Below are 20,736 nucleotides of genomic sequence, written 5' to 3'. Positions count from 1 at the left end.
TTTTGATAAAAACAAATATTACATGTACTATATGGCGCATTATATGTGCTTTTCTGTTTTAAACATTAGAGATAAGTGACATTTACTGTAATAAATCCCTTCCCTTACGAAAATTAGCCATGTTTTGGAGGTAAAAGTGTTGTTCTAATCATGGTTTTGGTTTATTGAGTACTACAGCAACCATGTGAGGTTTTTTGTAGTAAAAACGCGGTAATTTCTGTAAGGGTTCTGCCATTCCCATTGCCTTCCTTATTATAAACATGTATAAACTGTTTATCTCGTACATAGCACCTCCTAATAAAAATAAAATAAATGAACATTTAAAGACTCGAGTAAGCCGGTATAGAGGCATCTTCTTAAATGTATAGTGAGCGCCTGCGCATGAGTGAATGCGCGCTGTAGTGAAGTGACTTGCGCGCGCCTCCCTCCGCCCAGGGAATGATGGAGAGGAAAAAAGAAAGAAACCTGTGACACCTCATCGTCCCAATCACAGCAAACCGGGTTAAAATCACAGAACATCACATCAAGTAAGTGAAACCTGTAAAGTATGTATTTTTTTCTTCTAGCATACTAAAGCAGCACTGTTTTGACAGATCATTAGAAATCATGCGATCACTGATGTTAAATTTGCTTGCTTACATGATGGTTATGGTTTTACAGCAAAGCTATAACTCTACTTACAGTAAGATATTACCATTTCTTAAAAGAGTCTGGATGATGTCTTGATAGAAGCCTTTAAAGAATATAGATCTGTTTCCCATCTGTTTTATCCCCTTAATACATTTTATTTCGTTTTTTAGTGCTATTTTTTGGTTTGGTTAATAATTTAATTAATTTAGTACATTTATAATTTGTGTAGTCTATATTTTTTACAGTGTGATTAGACACACATGTCCATCCCTTTACATTCAGCATCTTAGATTTTTTATGTTTGTATTGTTTTATTTTTTACTCGATCTGTGTCTTACAAAAAGCTAAACAGCTTAAGTCTGTTTATGTCAAGTGGAACTTGCTGAAAAGTAACGGTATAGAGTAGCACAACATCATAATTGTGTCAATATGGATACTGTATCCTACAGTTTCAGTACAAAACTTCTTAACAGTACCTAAAATACGCATTTTAATTTGCTTTTACCCACTATTTACATTGCATGTAGCCTACCTATCATTAACTTAGGGATGCCTCTTGCAAATTATTATTATTACCACATATTTATTTATGTGGCATTGTGCCTTGTACTCCTTTTTAATTATGTATCTATTTTTGTACAACAAAAAACACAAATTTAAGATGCAAGACATTATAAAACTGCCAACCAAGGCAATCTTTAATCCTAATAAGAACAATTTACCCTAAAACACTCACTAGTGTGGTGTTCATGTTTGTGTATGCTTGACATTTAATTACAACCCAGTAAATCACAGCAAGTGTCCAGGTGGCAGGTAGAGTACTGTACACCCACACCACACATTACCTGAGAGACCTTGTGCACAGAACAAACACCCTGCCATGCTTATTTTCTAGTGTTTTGTGTGTGGATTCTACCCATTTATTTTCTCTTTGAATGGTTAATGCATATCCTATAAAAAATATAATAGAGATTAAACAGAATTGGATGGCTGTCAGGATTTTGTGTACGTTGTCTAACTCTAAAATCATATCAGGGAATAATTTTCAATCTGTCTTCATCGTGTGAATTTGATCCTCAGATTCTCTACTGCAGGTGTTTGGATGTATGTTATGGTGTATTGTTGACCAGTCTGTTAATGTTTGACACGTACAGTCTCACTGTGACAGGAAGAGTGCTGCCTGTTGCCGGGCAGCACGCAAAGTGGGGAACTTTGAGAAAGCATGAATGGGGGGGTTGTGCCATTTCTTAAAATCTTTCATGGTTGCTGAAGCAAATAATCGGATGGGAAATCTGGAACTATTGACAGATATGTTGCCTAAACATGGCCCAGCCTCACATCACTAAAGGAGTTGTATGATGGGATGTCACTTTTTCAACTTTTTCAAGGATGAAAACCTACACCTAAAGACTTCATAAAAGGCTATAATATGACATTTTCTAATGCTGCAAAAATTGAGCAAAAAGCATTTACAGAATTGCATACAGTAATGATGTTATAAGATGACTGTTTTAAATGTTATGTAACTGTGGTAATATGGATCACATTATTTATAATTACTTTTAAACATTTGAGTAAATTATGAAATATAAGTCATGATAGGAAACATATTTTAAAGCGATACTGATGAAAATGAAAAGTAATGAAAATTCTGTCATCATTCACTCACCCTCTTGTCATTTCAAACCTGTATGACTTACTTCCGCAGAACACAAAAGAAGATATTTTGAAGAATGTTGGTAACCAAACAGTGCTGGCACCCATTCACCTCTACAGTATTGTTGGACACAAAACCAATGCAAGTGAATGGGTGCCGCCGGTTAACAACATTCTTCAAAATAAATATCCTCTTTTGTGTTCTGCGGAAGAAAGTAAGTCATACAGGTTTAATATGACAAGAGGGTGAGTAAATGATAAATGAATTGTTATTTTTGGGTGAACTATCATCCTGCTGTATTATTGTGTAAAGATGACTTTAAAAAAATCTAGTTTGCCATAAAGGTGTGTGGGGAAAGTAAATCATACTGTGTGAACTGTGTGGAATAATCTTTCTTAATCGATTTTGACAAATGCATCTCACAATAAGACTTTTCAACCATATACAAAAGGAACAGGAGCTTTGTTAATACTTGTGTTTTATCAAGAGACCTCAATTTCTTCAAGATACATCGAAGTAACATTTACCGATTAAACATATAATTACTTTTTAATGTGTAAGGAAAATGCCAGGATTGAAAAACCGTGTCACATGGGCACCACTGCTGTTGAAGACATCCCGCATCACTTCCTGTGCCAATGGGTGCTCTCTAGGAATCACCGCTCATCTGGCATACGTGAATACTGATCCTGAACCAGTGGAAGGTAAGACATCTTGCTAGACAAACCTCTATACCAGCCTAAACTCAGATTTTAAAATGGACTCTGCAAAGTAAAACTAGTTAGGAAGCTGTTCAGCAAAAACACGGCTCTCCTGATTTTGCCAAGCGGTTTCTGCCTATATGTTTCACATGGCATCAGTTTTACAGTTTAGCACGGTTTTCAAACACGTTGACCATGTAAACAGTGCCCAGTGTTATATACTCTGACCCCAAAATATCTTTCTCCCTATCTGCTCAGGTGTGTTTGTGTATCCTCTGGGGGAGAAGGAGGTGGTGGTGGGTTTCGAGGCAGTGGTGTCCGGCAGACTGGTCAGTGTGGAGCTCCAGAGTCGTGGAAAGCTAGAGGAATGCTGTTTGACCTGCTGCCCTGGACCGACGCTTTACGCCCAGTGTGGCCACAACAAGGACTGGGGATGCTGTGGAGGAACAAGTCTAGACATACAGTGCTCCAATGGTGAGGGACGTGACACACAGAATAACTACAGGCTTTTGATCCCCACAATGGAGGCTACACCTGACACACACACTCAGTGTCAACATTAACACTGTGGTCCATTTTATTATGACAAGGGCTGCATAAATATCTCATGTCGAAGACTGAAAGCAGCTGCACCCTCCACTAAATCACTATGGCAGTTATTGAACAGTATCCAACATAATCCAGTTAGGAAAACTGTCACAAGACATGGCAGATTCCTGCTTGACCATACTGTATATTATCTTAAATCTAGTTTCCACATACACTTGGACCACCCATCTATCTTTAGCAAACCTAGGGACTGTATGTTTAATATATCATCTCTATACCCCTAGTTGAAAACCATTGACTTGAAAGACAAGCCTAAAGATCTAAAAAAAAATACAGCATTTAGAGTGTTTGTTTGTTTGTCAAAGGCTTTTGTGGATGTTCACAAACACACACTACAGAAATGCATTCCCTGTTTTCATAAATCTGATTTGTCCTTATAGCGCTTTGTGTTGGTCCACCTTGAACTGTGCAGGCGGCGTTCATTATTTCAGAGAGCTGTCTTGGCTCTCTGCCCGTTTGGATGGTTTTTACATTCATATCTGACATTCATTTCCAGTGTTTCAGAGCAGATCTGCTTCTTCTTGTGAAATATATCAAAAATCAATATTATAAAATATATTTAGTCTTTTTGTTCAATGCAACAAAAAAAAACATGAGTTCAAAGACTCAATCTGACATCATCACGGTCTGTTGCGGTATCTCAAGTGATTTTTCTTTGATATGGGTCGTGTAATTGACTGTACGTTTGCCGTTTCAGGTCATCTGTTGCTGGATGAGGACCTGGAGAGAAGCACATTTATAGTGAGCACAGGCCAAATTGGACCTTTAGAAATTGTGTCGGTTGTCATAAGCACTACTCTTGAACTCCCTACGCTTGAAAATGGTGCCATCCGACTGGTCTACCCCACAGTGTTCACACCAATAATCAGAGCTCGGGTCCAACCGTGCAAAAGTGAAAACGGGGGGAAACTAGAGCAGAACAGGTACAATTCATACCTTTAACATTTTCATCTGAATTACAACAATTAATAATTACATTGGTGTCAAAATGATCTGAACCCTCAAAAAACTGCATTATATAGACAGTTACATCGGACGCGCATGCCTGGCCTGAAGTTTGGTTATAATATAACCAGTTATTTTAGATTTGATGTATAGTAATTTAAATTTTATGAATATTATATTGTATATTAATTATATTAAAACTACTCTACGGTTATTAATTCTTTGCAGAGGTCAACTGGAAGTTAAGTTTCTAAATGACTAAATGTAAAGTTTGGGCCACATAATGTTTGTTTATGTTGTTGCCACTGAAACTGCCAATGAGAAAATATTCAATCAAATGGAACTTTATTATAGAGAAAAACTGCACAAGCAGTTTTATTAGTTAAACTACACCAGCATGAAAAAGCAAAACTAACATCCTACACCCATTACAAATGACGTTGGAGTCAGCTGCATGGTTAACATACAATAATCACCAAAATGACTTTAAAAAGCAATGTTAGTTATACTCAGTTAATTTCGGAATAAATTAATTTCAGAATCAGATTCTAAAGATGCCACTACTTATATTTGATTTTTTTAGTTATTCTAAACAATATTGTTAAACCATTTAGAGTCTAACTTAAAGTATCTATTCAAAGTATCTGAACGTTTCAGATACTATCAAAAGCGTATGGATGGCATCAAACACAAACACAAAATCTTCATTGTAGCAGTACTGTAGATTTAATAAAACAACACACACTTTGATTAATGGTTACAGTTACACAGTGTGAATAACAAATTACGCAAATGGGTTTGACTTTATAATCCCATATCACGTTTCTCCTTCAGCCCGACTACGTGCTTTGGCAGTGCGTCTGGGAAGCAGGAGAGGATGTTGGAAATCGGGCACCAGTGTGCCCATGCTGTCCTAACCAGCTCTGCTACAAACCTTTCATCTTATCAGCTCAGCTTCCAGCTGCTGGTTCGAGGAGCCTGTCTTCTAGCCGGTAATATTTACACAATAGTTTACAATTGATACCGCACGAGTCACCGCTACAGTGCAGTCATTATAATAAAAGTCATTATAATAAAAAGTCATCTGGGTTTGAATACAGTCTAGGACTGTGATGTCTGGAGCCCAAAGAATGACAAAATCTTGTAAATTGTATATTTGTGCAGGCCCACCCTGTGCTCTGAAATAATTGAGTTAAATCAAAACTTGGCATGGGCACCAGTGATTATGATAGACATCAGTGTGCCTGCTAGAAAGAGCCGAATCATGTCTGTGAGGGTGCGTGCAGCAGGGAGAGGGTTTGGCTCGGGCTCAGGGCCACTCGAACAGAGAAGAAAGATGGAAGTTATGTGCTATAGAGAGCACTAAATCACAGATGTCAAGCTGTTCTGTCCCACATGAAAGTGGCTGCTTTGTTTTGGTTAAATGGACTAATGGATATTGAGCAGGGCACTACAGTGGTGTTAGTATACTTGCATAAAAGTATAATGGCTTTTTGGAAACCATGTACCGTGGTGATACCATATAGTCCCTCTGAGTATTTCGATATGTCATATATAAAATATCTACTCTATATTCAGTTGAGTACTATACCTTTCTTCAAACTGTACATACTGTATCTCAATTCATATTAAACGTCTGACTGACATGTCATCCCCACCACACCCAGACAATCAGCATCAGTCTTCGTTTCATCATATCTCTCCCCTGAGGCACAGATGTCAAAGATTTCCTTCACCATAATAGTCTAGCGTAGCCACTAATCAAATCAATGCTGAATCGTTTTGTGCACAGACTCTTTAACCCCAGCAGTAACCAGGAGATGCTGATCTCTCCATCTCCAGGTCTGGAAAGCCCCACCCACTCTCTGCGCGCAGATGCTGACCCCAGCGCACAGTGTGCGTCTGCAACCTACATCACGCTGGCCGAGGAGCATCCATGTGACCGACATCTGGAGATAATTCTGCACCTTAGTGGTGAGAGAGAGACTTCTGATTATGAGCATTGTGTTAGCAGCTCGAAGGTTGTGGGTTTAAATCCCAGGGAATGAAAAAGTACTTTCAAGTCACTTTGGATAAAACCACCTGCTACAAAGTTTAATGCGTTGACTGTAGTAAACTACATAATATCCTGAAAGAAGTAGTCACTGTTCCTCACAGAGCCTCACAGCCCATTGGTCATTCTGGAGAGGGGACGGCTCACCTTTAGCGAATACGAGCAACAGATCCGCGCTCGACGTGATTTCATTCGCTGTGGACGTAAGGAGGCGGAGTCTGAGAAGAGGGTAACATTATTAACATCGCACACTTCCATTTCTGATTTTATTTTAATTAGTCATTTTTCTAACCTTCAAGAGATGAGTTTTAAAAGCTTTATTTAGCTGTTTTATATGCAAATTCAATTTTTAAAGGAATACTTAGACTTTTTCACCCAGTGAAATTCAAAATTACAATTCTTATTTTTCCACGATATATTGCAGCGTTTATAGTAAATAGTTTATCAATGTGGGTCATTTTATTTTTAAAATAAAAAAACCAAAAAAAAATAAAATAAAAAAAAAAAAAAAAAATACAACCAAAAAAAAAAAAACAAAAAAAAAAAAAAAAAAAAAAAAGAATAGACAGAAAAAACAATAAACCCAACCCATTCAACTGTCAGTCTGCTGCCGTTTTCATTTCAAAATCAATGCAACAGCTGTTTTAACACATCCAATCAATTCACTGTGAAAGCAAGCCACGCCCACTAATTTCTCCTTTGGAATTCCTTTTCACTCGGAGATGTGTCAGAATACGGAAGTAAAAACGATCGCAACTTCCGGTTCACAGGGACAAAATGAGCATAGAAAAACATTTACATTTTTCTTATTATTTGGCCATTTTTATAATGACAAATGTTTTCCAGTTAATGTCAAGCTCTAAAATATTTTATTGGGTAGAAATTGTCCGTTTTGTGAGTCGGACAATAGAATGGGGGGCATTGGAGTCAAAAAGGTTGAAAACCCCTGCTTTACACAAAACACAATTTTAACATGATTTGCTCACCTTCAAGTTGTTCCAAACTTTTATGACTTTCTTTCTTCCATGGTATGTATGGTAAATGCAGAAGAATTGTATTTCATCCGTAACCAAAGCTATTATAAGGCTTTCAAAGACTTTTATAAGCGCCCAAGCTGTTGACTCCTGTTATGTTTTACACCTTTTGGAAAATGTTTTGTAAAGTCCCAATTCATTGTAACTGCATTTGTGTGTTACATGTAAAATAATCGTTTTGTTTTAGGTCAAACTATTTCTTTAAACTTTGTGTGTGTGGCCATACATTTCTCCTCAGCTGGAGTTCATTCGGAAGCGTTACCATAAGGATCTGCTCCTGAACCCTGTCCTGATGCTTAACTTCTGCCCAGACCTCCTGTCAGAACCAACAGATCTTCAGCAGGCCAGCAGAGAGCTCATCTTCCTCATAGACAACACCACCACTATATCACAGCACAGCATCAACAAGATCAAGGTTCTGCATGATATCCTGTTATCAAACGCAATTCTAAGACCAGACCAAACACTTTTATAAAATGTTTGCACAAGTGCGTTATAATTTTAATATATCAGGCCTCTAAACTATGAAGGGGTATTGACATATACAGACTGCTTTTGTGTGTCTTGCCTCTGCTTTTGTCATTTCTGGTAACCATTTTAAGGTGAACTCTTTTGGTTAAAAATAAACAAGAATATAACCTTAAAGCTTTCATCTTTGCAGGAGGGAATGTTAGTGGCCATTAAGAGCTTGCCCACTCGCACCAAGCTAAACATCATCGGTGTCTGCTCAACAGTTCGACCTCTGTTCAGCTCCAGCAAACCCTGCACAGATGTGAGTGTTTCTCCATGTAGTTGTAAAGCTGTTTCCGAACAAATGATTAACAAAGTACTGCCTTTGCATCAAGGGAAACCGAACTTTTTAATGATCTACACAGTGTTCTGGACGTGAGTGTGTGTGGCGGATTATGTTTGCCTGTGACTGGATGTGCTTCTGGTCAGATGGTTATCGCTGTCTAGGTCACCACTGCTCGTTGCCATGACGCTGCAATATCAGGTTCAAGCAAGACCAGGGTCTGGCAGGACAAAGTGTTTTAATACATGAAGAGCCATATGGCTATGCATTTTACAGCATGCAGCAATCACGAACAAACCTGTATTGCTCCATCATGCACCTGCTGTCCACCTCTTCTTCATGCAGGTTTCATCTGGTGTAGTCACCAGATGAGATGTGAATGTTGTTGTGTCAAACTTGTCTAAATAAAGACAAAATGAACTAATAATATACTTACAGTAATACATGATGGAAATACAGCACTTCAAACAAAGGATTCAGACTTTCAGTTCAAACATCAACAATTTTGCGCTTTTCTGTTTTGAGATCTTCAGACATGATTGTTTGTGAAGATTCCATTTTTCGCATTTTACTTTGCCTTTCTTCTGTGGAACTGAAAGGTAAAATACTGTATGTCAGGGACTGACAGCCCCAGTCATTATTCATTACTTTTATTGCATTTCCCTTCCCTTGAAAGTTAATGGTGACTGTGGCTGTCAGTCTCTCATATTCTGCTAAACATCTCCATTTGTGCTCCACAGAAGAAAGTCAATGTACCATAATCTTGTTTCTTAGAGCACAGTGATGCAGGCGTTGGAGTACATCCAGAAGATGCGGTCAGAGCAGGGTGTTGCTAACCTGTGGGGGGCGCTCTCATGGGTCTATCGGCAACCAGTGCAACGCACCTGCCCACGACAACTCTTCCTCCTGATGGATGGAACACAGAGCAATGTAGGACGAGTTTTAGAGCTGGTCAGGAGAAACACGTGCAACGTCAGGTAACATCTGTAATGTCACATGAAATTAATATTTAAAGGTGCAGTGTGTGATATTTAGGAGGATAAATTGACCTAAATGCATTATAATATACATAACTGTCTTCAGAGGTGTATAAAGACCTCACATAATGAAGCGTTGTGTTTTTACTGTTTTAAAATGAGCTATTTAGATACACCGCGGGTCCCCTTGCATGGAATTCGCCATGTCGTTTCCACAGTAGCCCTAAACGGACAAACTGCTCTACAGAGCGAGTTTCGTAAATATGTAATCTCCTTCGGCAAAGAAGCGAAAACGTGAAGACCTCTTAGCCCTGTGTCAGCCACCGTAGTTATTCGAAAGGGAGGGGTAAGACTGAGCCATTGGTTGCAATTCATAACCTCACCGCTAGATGACGCTAAATTTCACAGACAGGATTTTTAAACTACAGAAACACTTTTATGACATGTAAATACATGGTTTATGTTGATACACGTGAATTAAGTTAAAAACCTAAAGAAACTCATAATTTAACTATCTTTCAGGGAAAATGCAAAGAGCGCAAGTGTATCACTTTCAATGACGTTCACTGTTCACTGATGTTTACTGTATTCTGCAATTTCAGACAGGAATTCAAACTCCACACACCTTTAAAATCACCCTTCATGGTGGTAAACACTTTAACACTAGCTAAACACCTTGTACATCGCTCTTTTAAAACCAGCTACAAATCTGTCGCATCAACAAACAACTTTAACATTGGCTAAACACCTTTACCACCCACAAACACCTTTTAATAAAATTACTTCACGTTTATCACCAGTGATCCCTAAACATAGACTGATATAAACACTGAACAAACGTTTAAAGATTACAGCATAGCTTACTGCTTTGAGGAAAATCCTCTGGAGTTAACCCAGCAGTCATTTTCCTTAAACACACATACACACACACACACACACACACACACACACACACACACACACACACACACACACACACACACACACATATAGCTTTTACTCTACTGAAACACAGACTCTTTATTGATACTCAGTCAAGACATTTAAAAGCATTCGACCCAGACGGACCAGACCTGAATTCCAAACAGCTTGCGTGCGTGCGTGTTGTCTGGCTTCTGTTTTCCTTCAGACATTTAATTAATGAAATGGTCCGGATTATTCTCAGGAGAATACTAAATGTATCTCTCTTTCCCTCTCTCGTGTTCATTTCTTCAAAGCACACTGGCAATCTATATCAGAATCAAACATATATATTTTCTGTCTCTAGGAATCCTTACTGTTGAGTGTTTTCAGATCTAAAACCACATTTGCACCAGCAAAAATACTGACGTTTGTTTAATCTGTATGATATAAAGACATTGATTTTGTGTGTAAGTGCATATAATGACATTATATTGATGTCGCAGGTGTTTTGGCCTGGGCCTTGGTCCTCTGGCCTGTCGGAGGCTACTGCAGGGCGTTGCCAAGGTTACGGGTGGCAGTACAGAGTTTCTCAGTGAGGACGAGAGGCTTCAGCCAAAGGTGCGAGAGCCCACAGCATCCCCTATGGGAGGCAGAGACAAAAGCACTATTAGCAACGTTGTTCAAGCACAATTTGAGGACAATTTGGAATTATTCAACCAGCCAAAAATAAGTAAACAAACCTGCCAGCTTACATTGTGAATAACAGGTGTTAGAATTCTGTGGAAAGTGATGGAGTTTTCCGCACCATTTTGCAAGCATGGTTTTAATTGGTTGTTGTGTACAATGCATCAATTTTGAACAAATTATGTAGTTATGTGCGTGACAGTGTAAGACAGTTATCAATGTTTAGATTTTTCTCTGTAGCTGTTGAAATGTCTGAAGAAAGCTCTGGAACCTGCGTTAACGGATGTACGGATCGACTGGTATGTGCCAGAGAATGTGGAGGCCATTCTGTCACCCAATGAAATTCCTCCGCTTTACCCTGGCAATTCCCTGATTGGCTATTGCACTCTATATGACGTGGGTAGATTCAAGGCACAGAAAACTGAGGTGAGTGCATGTCACTTCCTGTGTCTGTATTCCTACAGATGTATAATGCTACATTTTTAAATATGTAATCATTTTTAAATGTATTGTATGCAGGTAAAGTCTCACGCACACAAAGGACGACCACATGATTCAGTCGGGTCAGTTTTTGAGCTCTCTCCCTCCACTTCTGAGCTCCTGCAGCCTTTGGTTCCTCGGGAGGAGCGAGAGAGAGAGACGGCTAAAGAGTGTGGGTTGGAGGGAGACTTCGAGGAGGCGTTGAGGGAAATCACACGAGAAATCTCGTCCGAGTTCTCCTGCGCACACGCCAGCAATAACGTCGGCAGCCCTGGTACGATCACTGAAAGATAATGGTACTGTCAGGGAAATTGCATTGCGGGTTAGATATTTCACTTTTGTACTAAATATCTACTGTACATATCACAACCCCCCCCAAAAAATGTTCAAAAAGTCACTACTATGTCCTAGATAATACTGTATACATATGGTAACAGAGTCGGGCGCCAGGGTGCACAAAGTGAGGGGGCTGCTATGTTTAGTGGGGGGCCCAGGGTTTAGGGGTTTAGAATGGGCTGGTGTCCCGAAATTTCATTCTACCCGTCAGATTATCCTACCAGGCATGCGCAATGTTACGTCATTTCCTTGCACTATAAAATCATCCTACTTGTTTATTTTATACTGCTACAGGAATCTGATTGTGTATTTTCGTTGTTAAATCATTCTAGGCCTACATATTTATTTAGTACTGGTAGTACAATTATAGGGTATTGCGCTGTAAATTAATCATACATGTTTCTTTTATGATGATAATCTGACAGGGTATTTACGATGTAAATTTATTTAATGTGTTCATTTTAAACTGGTAGGACTATCTGACAGGGTATTTTGCATTGTAAAATCACCCTACCTGTTTATTTTGTCGATGTGGTTTAGATTATAGCCTAAATTTTGCCCTGCGGTAGGAAAATCTGACAGGTTGGACAATTCGAGGTTGAGACACAGCACATAGGCTGAGGTCTCGCTCTGTTCTGTTTCAGTGTGCGGCTCTTCTGGTGTTGAGAAGCGGCACTCCGCCATGCCCCAGTTTTCTTCTCAAGTTTAAGTTTTAACAATTTACTTTTTTATCAGAGATAATCGCGGAAAACCTGATCTATATGCAACGTGGTAGGCTAACCAAATCATACTTGTAAAAGCGGCACAATCGCACAAAACGAGTGCGCGAAGAAATCCATGTCCGCACATGTCAGCCGCGAACTGCCTTTTTCATTGAGAGCCAGACATTTTTAACTATAACACAGTAAAAAATCTAGTTAAATCCTGCCTATGGGTGCGCAATACCTGCGAGTTGTAGATACAAAGCTTTTCATCCGGTGCGCACTGCCGTTTTGAAGTTTAACAATTCTAAATGTCCATTTCGAGGACAGCATTGCATATCTCGCATAGCTTTTTCAAAGCTAATAAATTGAACTGAACTAAAAGACATGAAAGACACTGAAACTGAAAGGCTAATTTTTTTAATATCTTGGAGGAGAGCAAATGTTGTATGACGTTTTGACAAAAAGAACTGGAAATACACCGATCATAGCCTACATAAATTCAACGGAAGTTAATAAATGAAGATTACTCATTTAGACGCATATATAGAAAAAAATATATCGAAAAATGTCAAAAGCAGGCTTTAAAGAAAAGGTGACAGAAAAAGTATACAGGGGACTGTTCCCCAGTAGAGCTTTATGTCTAACAAAACGATCGCATCAATATAACAACACTAAAGAGCGAGCTCTTGCTTTCTGATAGACGGCCTGTATCTCCACTTGTCACCGTCTGCATAATAATGCCCGTTTCTTGTTAAGCAATGCATACAGAAACGTTGCCGCTGGACGCAAGCAGCCCTTTAGCTTGTGTTTTTAACAACACATGAAAGTACAGCACAAGACAATGTCTTTAAAATCTGTTAACAAATAAATAAGTTATTTTTTACCCTCTGCTTGTTGTTTCTTTAGTAAATATAAACCAATTCATTCTCCAAATTTTGTTTTTTAATGATATTGCCTTTTTTTCATTTTAAAAAGTGAGGGGGCACAGTGACTGAAGTGGCCGGGCCATGCACCCTAAGGCCCCCTCGTGGCGCCGACTCTGTATGGTAATATGCCATCTTAAAGGGATAGTTAACCCCAAAATGAAAATTCTCTCTTGTCATTTTAAACCTGTATGACTTTCGTCATAACACAAAAGAAGAACAAAAACGTTGGTCCCCATTTTCTTCTATTGTATGGACACAAAACCAATGCATGTCAATAGGTACTGGCGTTGTTCAGTAGTTACCAACATTATTTTTCCAAATATCTTCTTTAGTGTTTAGCAGAAAATTTTGAAATTACATGAGGGTGAGTAAATGATGACCGAATTTTCATTTTGGGTGAACTATTCTTTTAAGTAGCTGCTTCACGTCCTTGTCTGTATAAATGTGTGTGACCTGCAGGTGGCGACACTGACTACAGCAGCAGTGATGTGCGCTGGCGTATTCAACAGGACTCGTATGTTCAGGACCAGTATGTGTTGACCTGCTGTTCTCTGAGCAGTGAAAGGGCCTACTCCTCTCCATCTCACCAAGCGGAGAGCTCTGTGCTGGGCATGGGTTCTCTGCCACACGGCCTGGAGAAAATGGAGCCTCCGCAGGGCAGAGGGCTCTCACGCTGGGAATCTCCATGGGCACAGAATGCCACCTGTTCGGGGGAAACCACATATGGGAAGGTGATAACAGTCGTAGATTTACTACGGGCATTACATTTCTTACCATTTTTTCTCATTTTCTCAAAGAAAAGGAATATCCAAACATGGTTAAACTATTTGTAAAAATAACACATCATTTTAGACCGGCAAGCTGTTGGACCGCGACGAGTCTCACCGCAGACAGAAGGCACTAGCTCGTTCTGCTCTGGCCGGTCGAAGTTTCTCATCGCCGCAGGGTGACCTGGACATGCACCGCCTGCGGAGAGCGCTAGAGAGGGTCTCATTTGAGCAGGCGGTGGGGGGCCGGCTGGAGGAGAGTGACACAGATACTCACAGTACTCCTCGAGGAGCTCTGTCTCGCCCGAGCTTGACAGATTCCAGTATACCATATATATATATATTTCAGTCCTATACCAAATATGCATTAATACTCACAAATCAGTTGACACATTCTTTATATAATGTAAATGTTTTATAGGTCTCCTGTTCCCTGGTTCCCCTCTGGACTGGGACAACTTCACCGATTTGGAAGGCCTGTTTTCAGCCGCTCCCCAGGTCACCGGGGCCCAGTGCCGCTCGGTCATCCACGGCACACAGGGAGGAAGATCCTTGTCTTGGGAGGTCTGTGTGGACCTGTCTCCTCTGGGAGCCCCTGAGGGCACAGCAACCCCATCAACCGGTGGCAGGCCCTGGGATGAGATCATTCACCAGCTGACTGCACGCTCCGTCATCAGAGACTTTGAAAACATGGCTGAAAAAGAGACGGATATAGAACACGAGAGAGGTCAAAGAGAATTACCAGATAAACACTAAATGTATTGATTTCAGGCCCTGTTTGCACTTGCTATTATATTCAATTGTTAATGACAGGTATAAACAGACGTTCTTTTCATGCTGTGTATGTGTGTGTAGGCCCATCCAAGAGATATCGAATGAAAGCCATCCAGACCAGCAAAAGCTGTGGAATCGTCAGCATGTACACCAGCTTCGCCACCACAGACACCAATGTGAGAGGACAGCTGGACAGCAGAGACTTGGAACACACAGGTGGACACTTCTGACGCGTCAACACAGAAAATGTTGAATGGTTTCATTTTCTTAAATTTTGCTTTACCTCTGTGTGTCAGTTATGCGGTTTGGGACCAGACACAGTTCTCAGTCTGGCAGCAGAAGACATAGGTTGTGTTCGGTCGGATTCGGACGCCGCTCGTCCAGCAGAGGCAGCGAAGAGACAGAAGATACGCATGCCTCCACAGGTAAAACTCACATTTATGCATACATTTGAATAAAAATATGCTATTTGAAACATACAGTACAACTCTAAAAGTATAGAGTTGATGTAGACACCTATGCACACACACAACTGCAACGCTTAATAATCTCTGATAACAGAAATGTTCAGTACAGCCTTGTTCTGTGTTCTTTGACCCAGACAGAGACGACACCCCTGCATCACCCTGCAGCATGACATCCTGGGACAGCAGTGAGTATACGAGACGGGATAGCCTTCATGAATGTTTATACTTTGATCTGGTTTCTGTGCAGAAGTGGTGCATTTGGGGAGTGACAATGATACGTCTTTCAGGCACAGGTGGAAGCATCAGTCCGTCAGCTGTGTCGTCTCGATCTCAGCGTTCTGTGGAGAGTTTCTTTGGGTCCAGGTCAGGGTAAATCAATTAAACCTTTGAATACAATGACTTTAAATTTAGAACAACTATTCTGGCCTGAGCATTTCAGTGTAATTTTAATGGTTTGTGTGGCACAGGTTTGACTTGACTAGCCGTACACTTACTTTAGGATGATAGATGAACAGGGTTATAATAGTTTATCATGACTATATAACTGAAACATTTCTGTTAACTGGAATGAAATAAAACACTTAAACTAAGTAAAATGCAATGAACTGAAATAAGTTTGAGTTGAAGAACTAAAACTATTTACTGGAAATACACAGAATACGGTTAAATAGTTTCATTTTCCTCTTTACCTCAGTTCTCAGTCTGGCAGCAGAAGGCAAGTATGAATGAATGAATGAATGACGGAGGAAGGAAGGAAGGAAGGAAGGATGGATGGATGGATGGATGGAAGGAAGGAAGGAAGGAAGGAAGGAAGGATGGATGGAAGGAAGGACGGACAAACGGACGAAAGAATGAATGAATGAAAAGAAAGAAAGAAAGAAAGAAAGAAAGAAAGAAAGAAAGAATGAATGAATGAATGAATGAAAGAAAGAAAGAAAGAAAGAAAGAAAGAAAGAAAGAAAGAAAGAAAGAAAGAAAGAAAGAAAGAAAGAAAGAAAGAAACTAGAGCTGAAAGAAAGAAAGAAACTAGAGCTGAAATAAAAAAAATAAACCTACAGTATATAGCAAAGGTTAACTATATAGCAAAAATAGATGGATAAATAAATAAAATGACAAAAGCAGATAACATTATTGCTAAAAATAACAAAACAAAAAATATATAAAAACTGCTAATTCAAAATATGAATAAAACTACAATATATACTACTGTACAGCTGGTACAACTGACTACAAAACGTCAAATGTATTTGTAAGTTGATTTACATAAATGGAAATAAATATATTGTCAATGATTAAATATATGCTAGATGCTTATGGCTAGATATAGAGTTTATTCTGTGATGTTTGATATGAATGTTGCTCCAGATCATGAGTAGAGATAATGATGAATCTAGTAAAGATAAATCGAGATGAATCTGATCTGTTTTTACTGTGTTCTGCAGGTTCAATCTGGGCAGACTCAAGAGCAGCAATGGTCCAGGAAAACAAGCTCCTCTTAAACCTCACTGTCTTTCTGCAGAAACTGACAGACACACAGATACAGACACACCCGACTACCTGCCACTGGTTTGTTCCATTACACAGATTCAACCACAGGATAGGACTGAAGCCTCTCTATACACATATATAACTTAATAGGACAGTTCTCCCAAATATAACAATTTGATCATCTTTTATTCACCCTCATGTAATCCAAAACCCGTACATGACTATTTCTTCTGTGAAACACAAATTCATATATTTTGAAAAATGTCTCTGTGGTTTTGTGATACAATGGAAGTCAATAGGAGAAGTATTGTTTGGTTACCAACGTTGTTCAAAATATAATTTGTGAAAATCATACAGGTTTAAAATGACACGAGGGTAAGTAAACGATGGTAGAATCTTCGTTTTTGGGCGAATCTTCGTTTTTGGGTGAACTATCCCTTTAGCAATGCTTATGACAAGAGTCATGAACCCAAAACATCTCACCTACTTCTCTTCCTGCATTGTCACAGGTGCGTCTGCAGCTGGCCTCAGGTGCGTTCTTGCTGTCCGAGTCATACTCGGAGTGTATTCTGATTCCTCTGGATCGTCTGAAAAGAGCATCTCCATACCTCAGCCACCGCAGCAGTCTGAGTCCCCCGTTCCGCTGTACCTCCCCACCCGCTGTGCCTTTGGCTTCAGCAAGACACAGGTCGGAGGACCAAACTTCAGCCAGAGTGCTTCACACCAGCTTGCGGCATCACCACGAAGAACCCCACAGCTCTGAAGAGGGGTCTCCAAAATTGATGGGCGGAGTCGCACAGGCTGACAGTGGGCGGGGCTCTGAGACAGACATGTGTGAAGGCCCTCCTGTGGATCCTGCAGAAGAGCAGGGAGAGGAGCTGGCACTGATGGATGTAGAGAGTTCGAGCTGGGCTACGGCCGTGGCTTTGGCCTGGCTGGAGCACCGCTGCGCAGGGTTTTTCGTGGAGTGGGAACTGGTGGCGGCCAAAGCTGATTTCTGGTTGAAGTGTCAATCACTGCCCGAGGGCGTTGACCTGGCGGGGTTGAGGGCAGCGGCCAGGCAACTTTTTCTCCTGTTACGCCACTGGGACGAAAATATCAAACTGAACGTGCTCTGCTACAACCCTAATAACATGTGAGGAAGAAACTTGAAGGGACAGTTCACCCAAAGATGAAAATTCTGTCATCATTTGCTCAGACCCCTATGCAGGCTTTACCTTTTCAATGGCCTTCTATCGAATTATGCAATAGATTCAGTTATTTCCAGTACTGTAGGTCTGAGAGAATGTTCTTGCAGCAATATCAAATCATGTGACCATACATTGATCTGTATGAGTCTGACTAGTTTATTCTTATTTTTGTCTGTTTCAAGTTTCTTTTAGGTCACCTGTCCGACCATTCCTGTTTTCTGGTTAGTGATTGATTTGTGTGTTTATAACTGAATGCTTGCTTTGCCTTATAATATTTCTGATCGAAAATCTAGCAATCTTCAGAAATGTAATGTACTTAATAAATTTGCTAAACAGGCAATGATGTGTAGTGTGTTATGTTAAAAAATGTAAAACGTTGTTAGTATATACACATCTGCCACTGCCAGTGAAATGTGAAAACCCAGCCAAAGTAATTTTATTGATATTTACTGTTTTTAACATAAAATCAATTAACATAATCTAAAGAACATTATGTGAAAATATAACTATGATATCTCTAAAATTTGACTGTATAAGGACATGTCATAGATTTAAATCAGTGTTTAGGAAAGCCAAGCTGGTATTTTTTCATGCAAAGTAATAAAATAACTAGGGATGCACCGGTACCATTTTTTAAAGACCGAGTATGAGTACCGATATATTTTTCTGGTACTCTACGATACCCATGACTAGTAGAAATAGAATAGCTTCATAATTACAAACAACTCCACCTTAAACACATTCTGAAAAAATAAAGAAATTTATATGCTTTTTACAAACTTTCAAAGCAAATTTCACAACAAATTTTAGTCAGTTACAGTGAGGGAAATAATTATTTGATCCCCTGCTGATTTTAGAAGTTTGCCTGCTTACAAAGAAATGAAGGGTTTATTTTAACTGATTGAGACAGAATATTTAAAAAATCAGGTGAAAAAATGTATATAAAGGTTATAAATTGATTTGCATTTCAGTCAGTGAAATAAGTATTTGATCCCCTACCAACCAGCAAGAATACTGGCTCCACAGATTGGTTATGTGCCTATATGGACCACAGATTAGTCCTGTCACTTTAAGAAAGTACTCCTAAATCATCTTATGTAGTATATAAAAGATGCCTGCCAACAGAATCTGTATCTTCCATTTCAACCTCTCCACCACTATGGTCCAGACCAAATAGGTTTCAAAGGATGTCAGCGACAAGATTGTAGACCAGCACAAACCTTGACTAGGCTACAGACAGAAGCTTGGTGAGAAGGAGACAACTGTTGGTGTGATTATTTGGAAATAGAAGAAATACAAAATAACTATCAAATGCCCTTGTTCCGGAGCTCACTGCAAGATTTCCTCAATGGGGATCATGAGAAAGGTTAAAGATCGGCCCAGAACTACATGGAAGAAGCTTGTTATTGATTTCAAGACAGTTGGGACCACAGTTAGCAAGAAAACCATTGGTGACATGCTATGCCACAATAGATTGAAATCCTGAAGCACCCGCAAGGTCCTCCTGCCCAAGAAGGCCCGCCTGGCTCATCTGAAGTTTGACAATGAACATCAAAATGATTCAGAAAAGGTTTGGAGAAAGTGCTGGCACTGCAGTGAGACCAAAATTGACTCCTGTTTTTGGAGGGAGAGAAATGCTGACTATGAGCCCAAGAACATCATGTCTACAGAGAAGCACAGTGTTGGAAACATTCTGCTTTAGGGCTTTTTATCTCTGCTACAGGTACAGGATGACTTCACCGCATTGAGGGGCTGAGGGACGGGCCAGTGTACAATAAAATCTTGGACGAAGACCTGCTCCCCTTAACTAGATCACTGAAGATGGGTCGTGGATGTGCCTCACTGTATGTCACATGAGGTATCGTTCTTTGGTATCGGTGCATTTTTACGAGTACATGCAGGGTTCGAATTGAGGGGGGGCTGGGGCGGTCCCGGACCCCTCATAAGCCTTAAGGGACCTCTCATAAGGTCTAAAATAGCGAACTTGGGGGGGTCCCCTGGTTTTTCATTAAAACTAGACAACTAAAAACACAAAATTATATTTTTGTCGAATTATCATGCTAAAACAAAACAATTTTGTCCATTATTTGTACAAATTTCATAAAAATAAAATGTAATTTTTATCTGAAAAATCCATGCATGCTCAAGCGCGCCACACAGTGTTCAATGAAGACATGTACAGAGATGCAAGATGCATTTTTCCCACAGGAATGACATTCGTTTTTCTTATTCTGCATTGGTTCATATGGATTATTTCATATACTTGATCTACATTATCAGGAGTTATCACGTTTAAAACGCTCATACGCTTCTGCAGGAGGTGACGCGTCCTTTCCCTCAGTGGCTCCAATTATTTTTTTTAATATTCCATAAAAAAGGAAAAGGACCGCATTACAATAATATAAAGAACAAGTATGAAAGGACAAGAAAAAAATAAGGAAAATAAGAGAACAGGAAAATCTCAATTAGTAAGAAAAGGTTATCATACATTTTGAAAAACTTGTTATTCTTATTGCTATAAATAAGTTTAAGAGATTTGACAATGAGTGAAATCTCAGCAAGAAAGACATCAAACCTAGGCAAAATCTTATTAAAAAAATCTAGGCTACAACGCAAAA

General features: G+C 39.5%; 1 protein-coding gene across 1 annotated transcript; it reads left to right on the top strand.

Moving 5' to 3' along the window:
• The first annotated feature begins 428 nt into the window (after window positions 1-428).
• Window positions 429-18,450, top strand: vwa5b2 (von Willebrand factor A domain containing 5B2). The gene is made up of 22 exons (XM_057335011.1): window positions 429-527; window positions 2,849-2,991; window positions 3,247-3,462; window positions 4,295-4,520; window positions 5,377-5,534; window positions 6,385-6,516; window positions 6,700-6,824; window positions 7,868-8,044; window positions 8,291-8,401; window positions 9,197-9,399; window positions 10,806-10,920; window positions 11,227-11,412; window positions 11,506-11,740; window positions 13,892-14,163; window positions 14,285-14,522; window positions 14,621-14,926; window positions 15,055-15,189; window positions 15,270-15,398; window positions 15,575-15,625; window positions 15,728-15,803; window positions 16,883-17,006; window positions 17,438-18,450. Exons 2-22 carry the CDS (start codon window positions 2,853-2,855, stop codon window positions 18,065-18,067), a joined length of 3,984 nt encoding a protein of 1,327 aa, XP_057190994.1. The 5' UTR covers window positions 429-527; window positions 2,849-2,852; the 3' UTR covers window positions 18,068-18,450.
• The last annotated feature ends 2,286 nt before the right edge of the window (window positions 18,451-20,736 follow it).

This window comes from Triplophysa rosa, linkage group LG5 (genome assembly GCF_024868665.1).
Source record: "Triplophysa rosa linkage group LG5, Trosa_1v2, whole genome shotgun sequence".
In the NCBI taxonomy this organism is placed as follows: Eukaryota; Metazoa; Chordata; class Actinopteri; order Cypriniformes; family Nemacheilidae; genus Triplophysa; species Triplophysa rosa.
The sequence above is the reverse complement of the archived record's forward strand: the minus strand, read 5'-3'. Positions and strand labels throughout refer to the sequence as shown.

Coding starts and splice junctions, on each gene's coding strand:
- vwa5b2 (XM_057335011.1), top strand. CDS start 2,853: ATGCCAGGATTGAAAAACCGTGTCACATGGGCACCACTGCTGTTGAAG. Junction 8,045..8,290: donor ACAGCATCAACAAGATCAAG/GTTCTGCATGAT, acceptor TCATCTTTGCAG/GAGGGAATGTTAGTGGCCAT. Junction 15,190..15,269: donor CAGAGACTTGGAACACACAG/GTGGACACTTCT, acceptor TCTGTGTGTCAG/TTATGCGGTTTGGGACCAGA.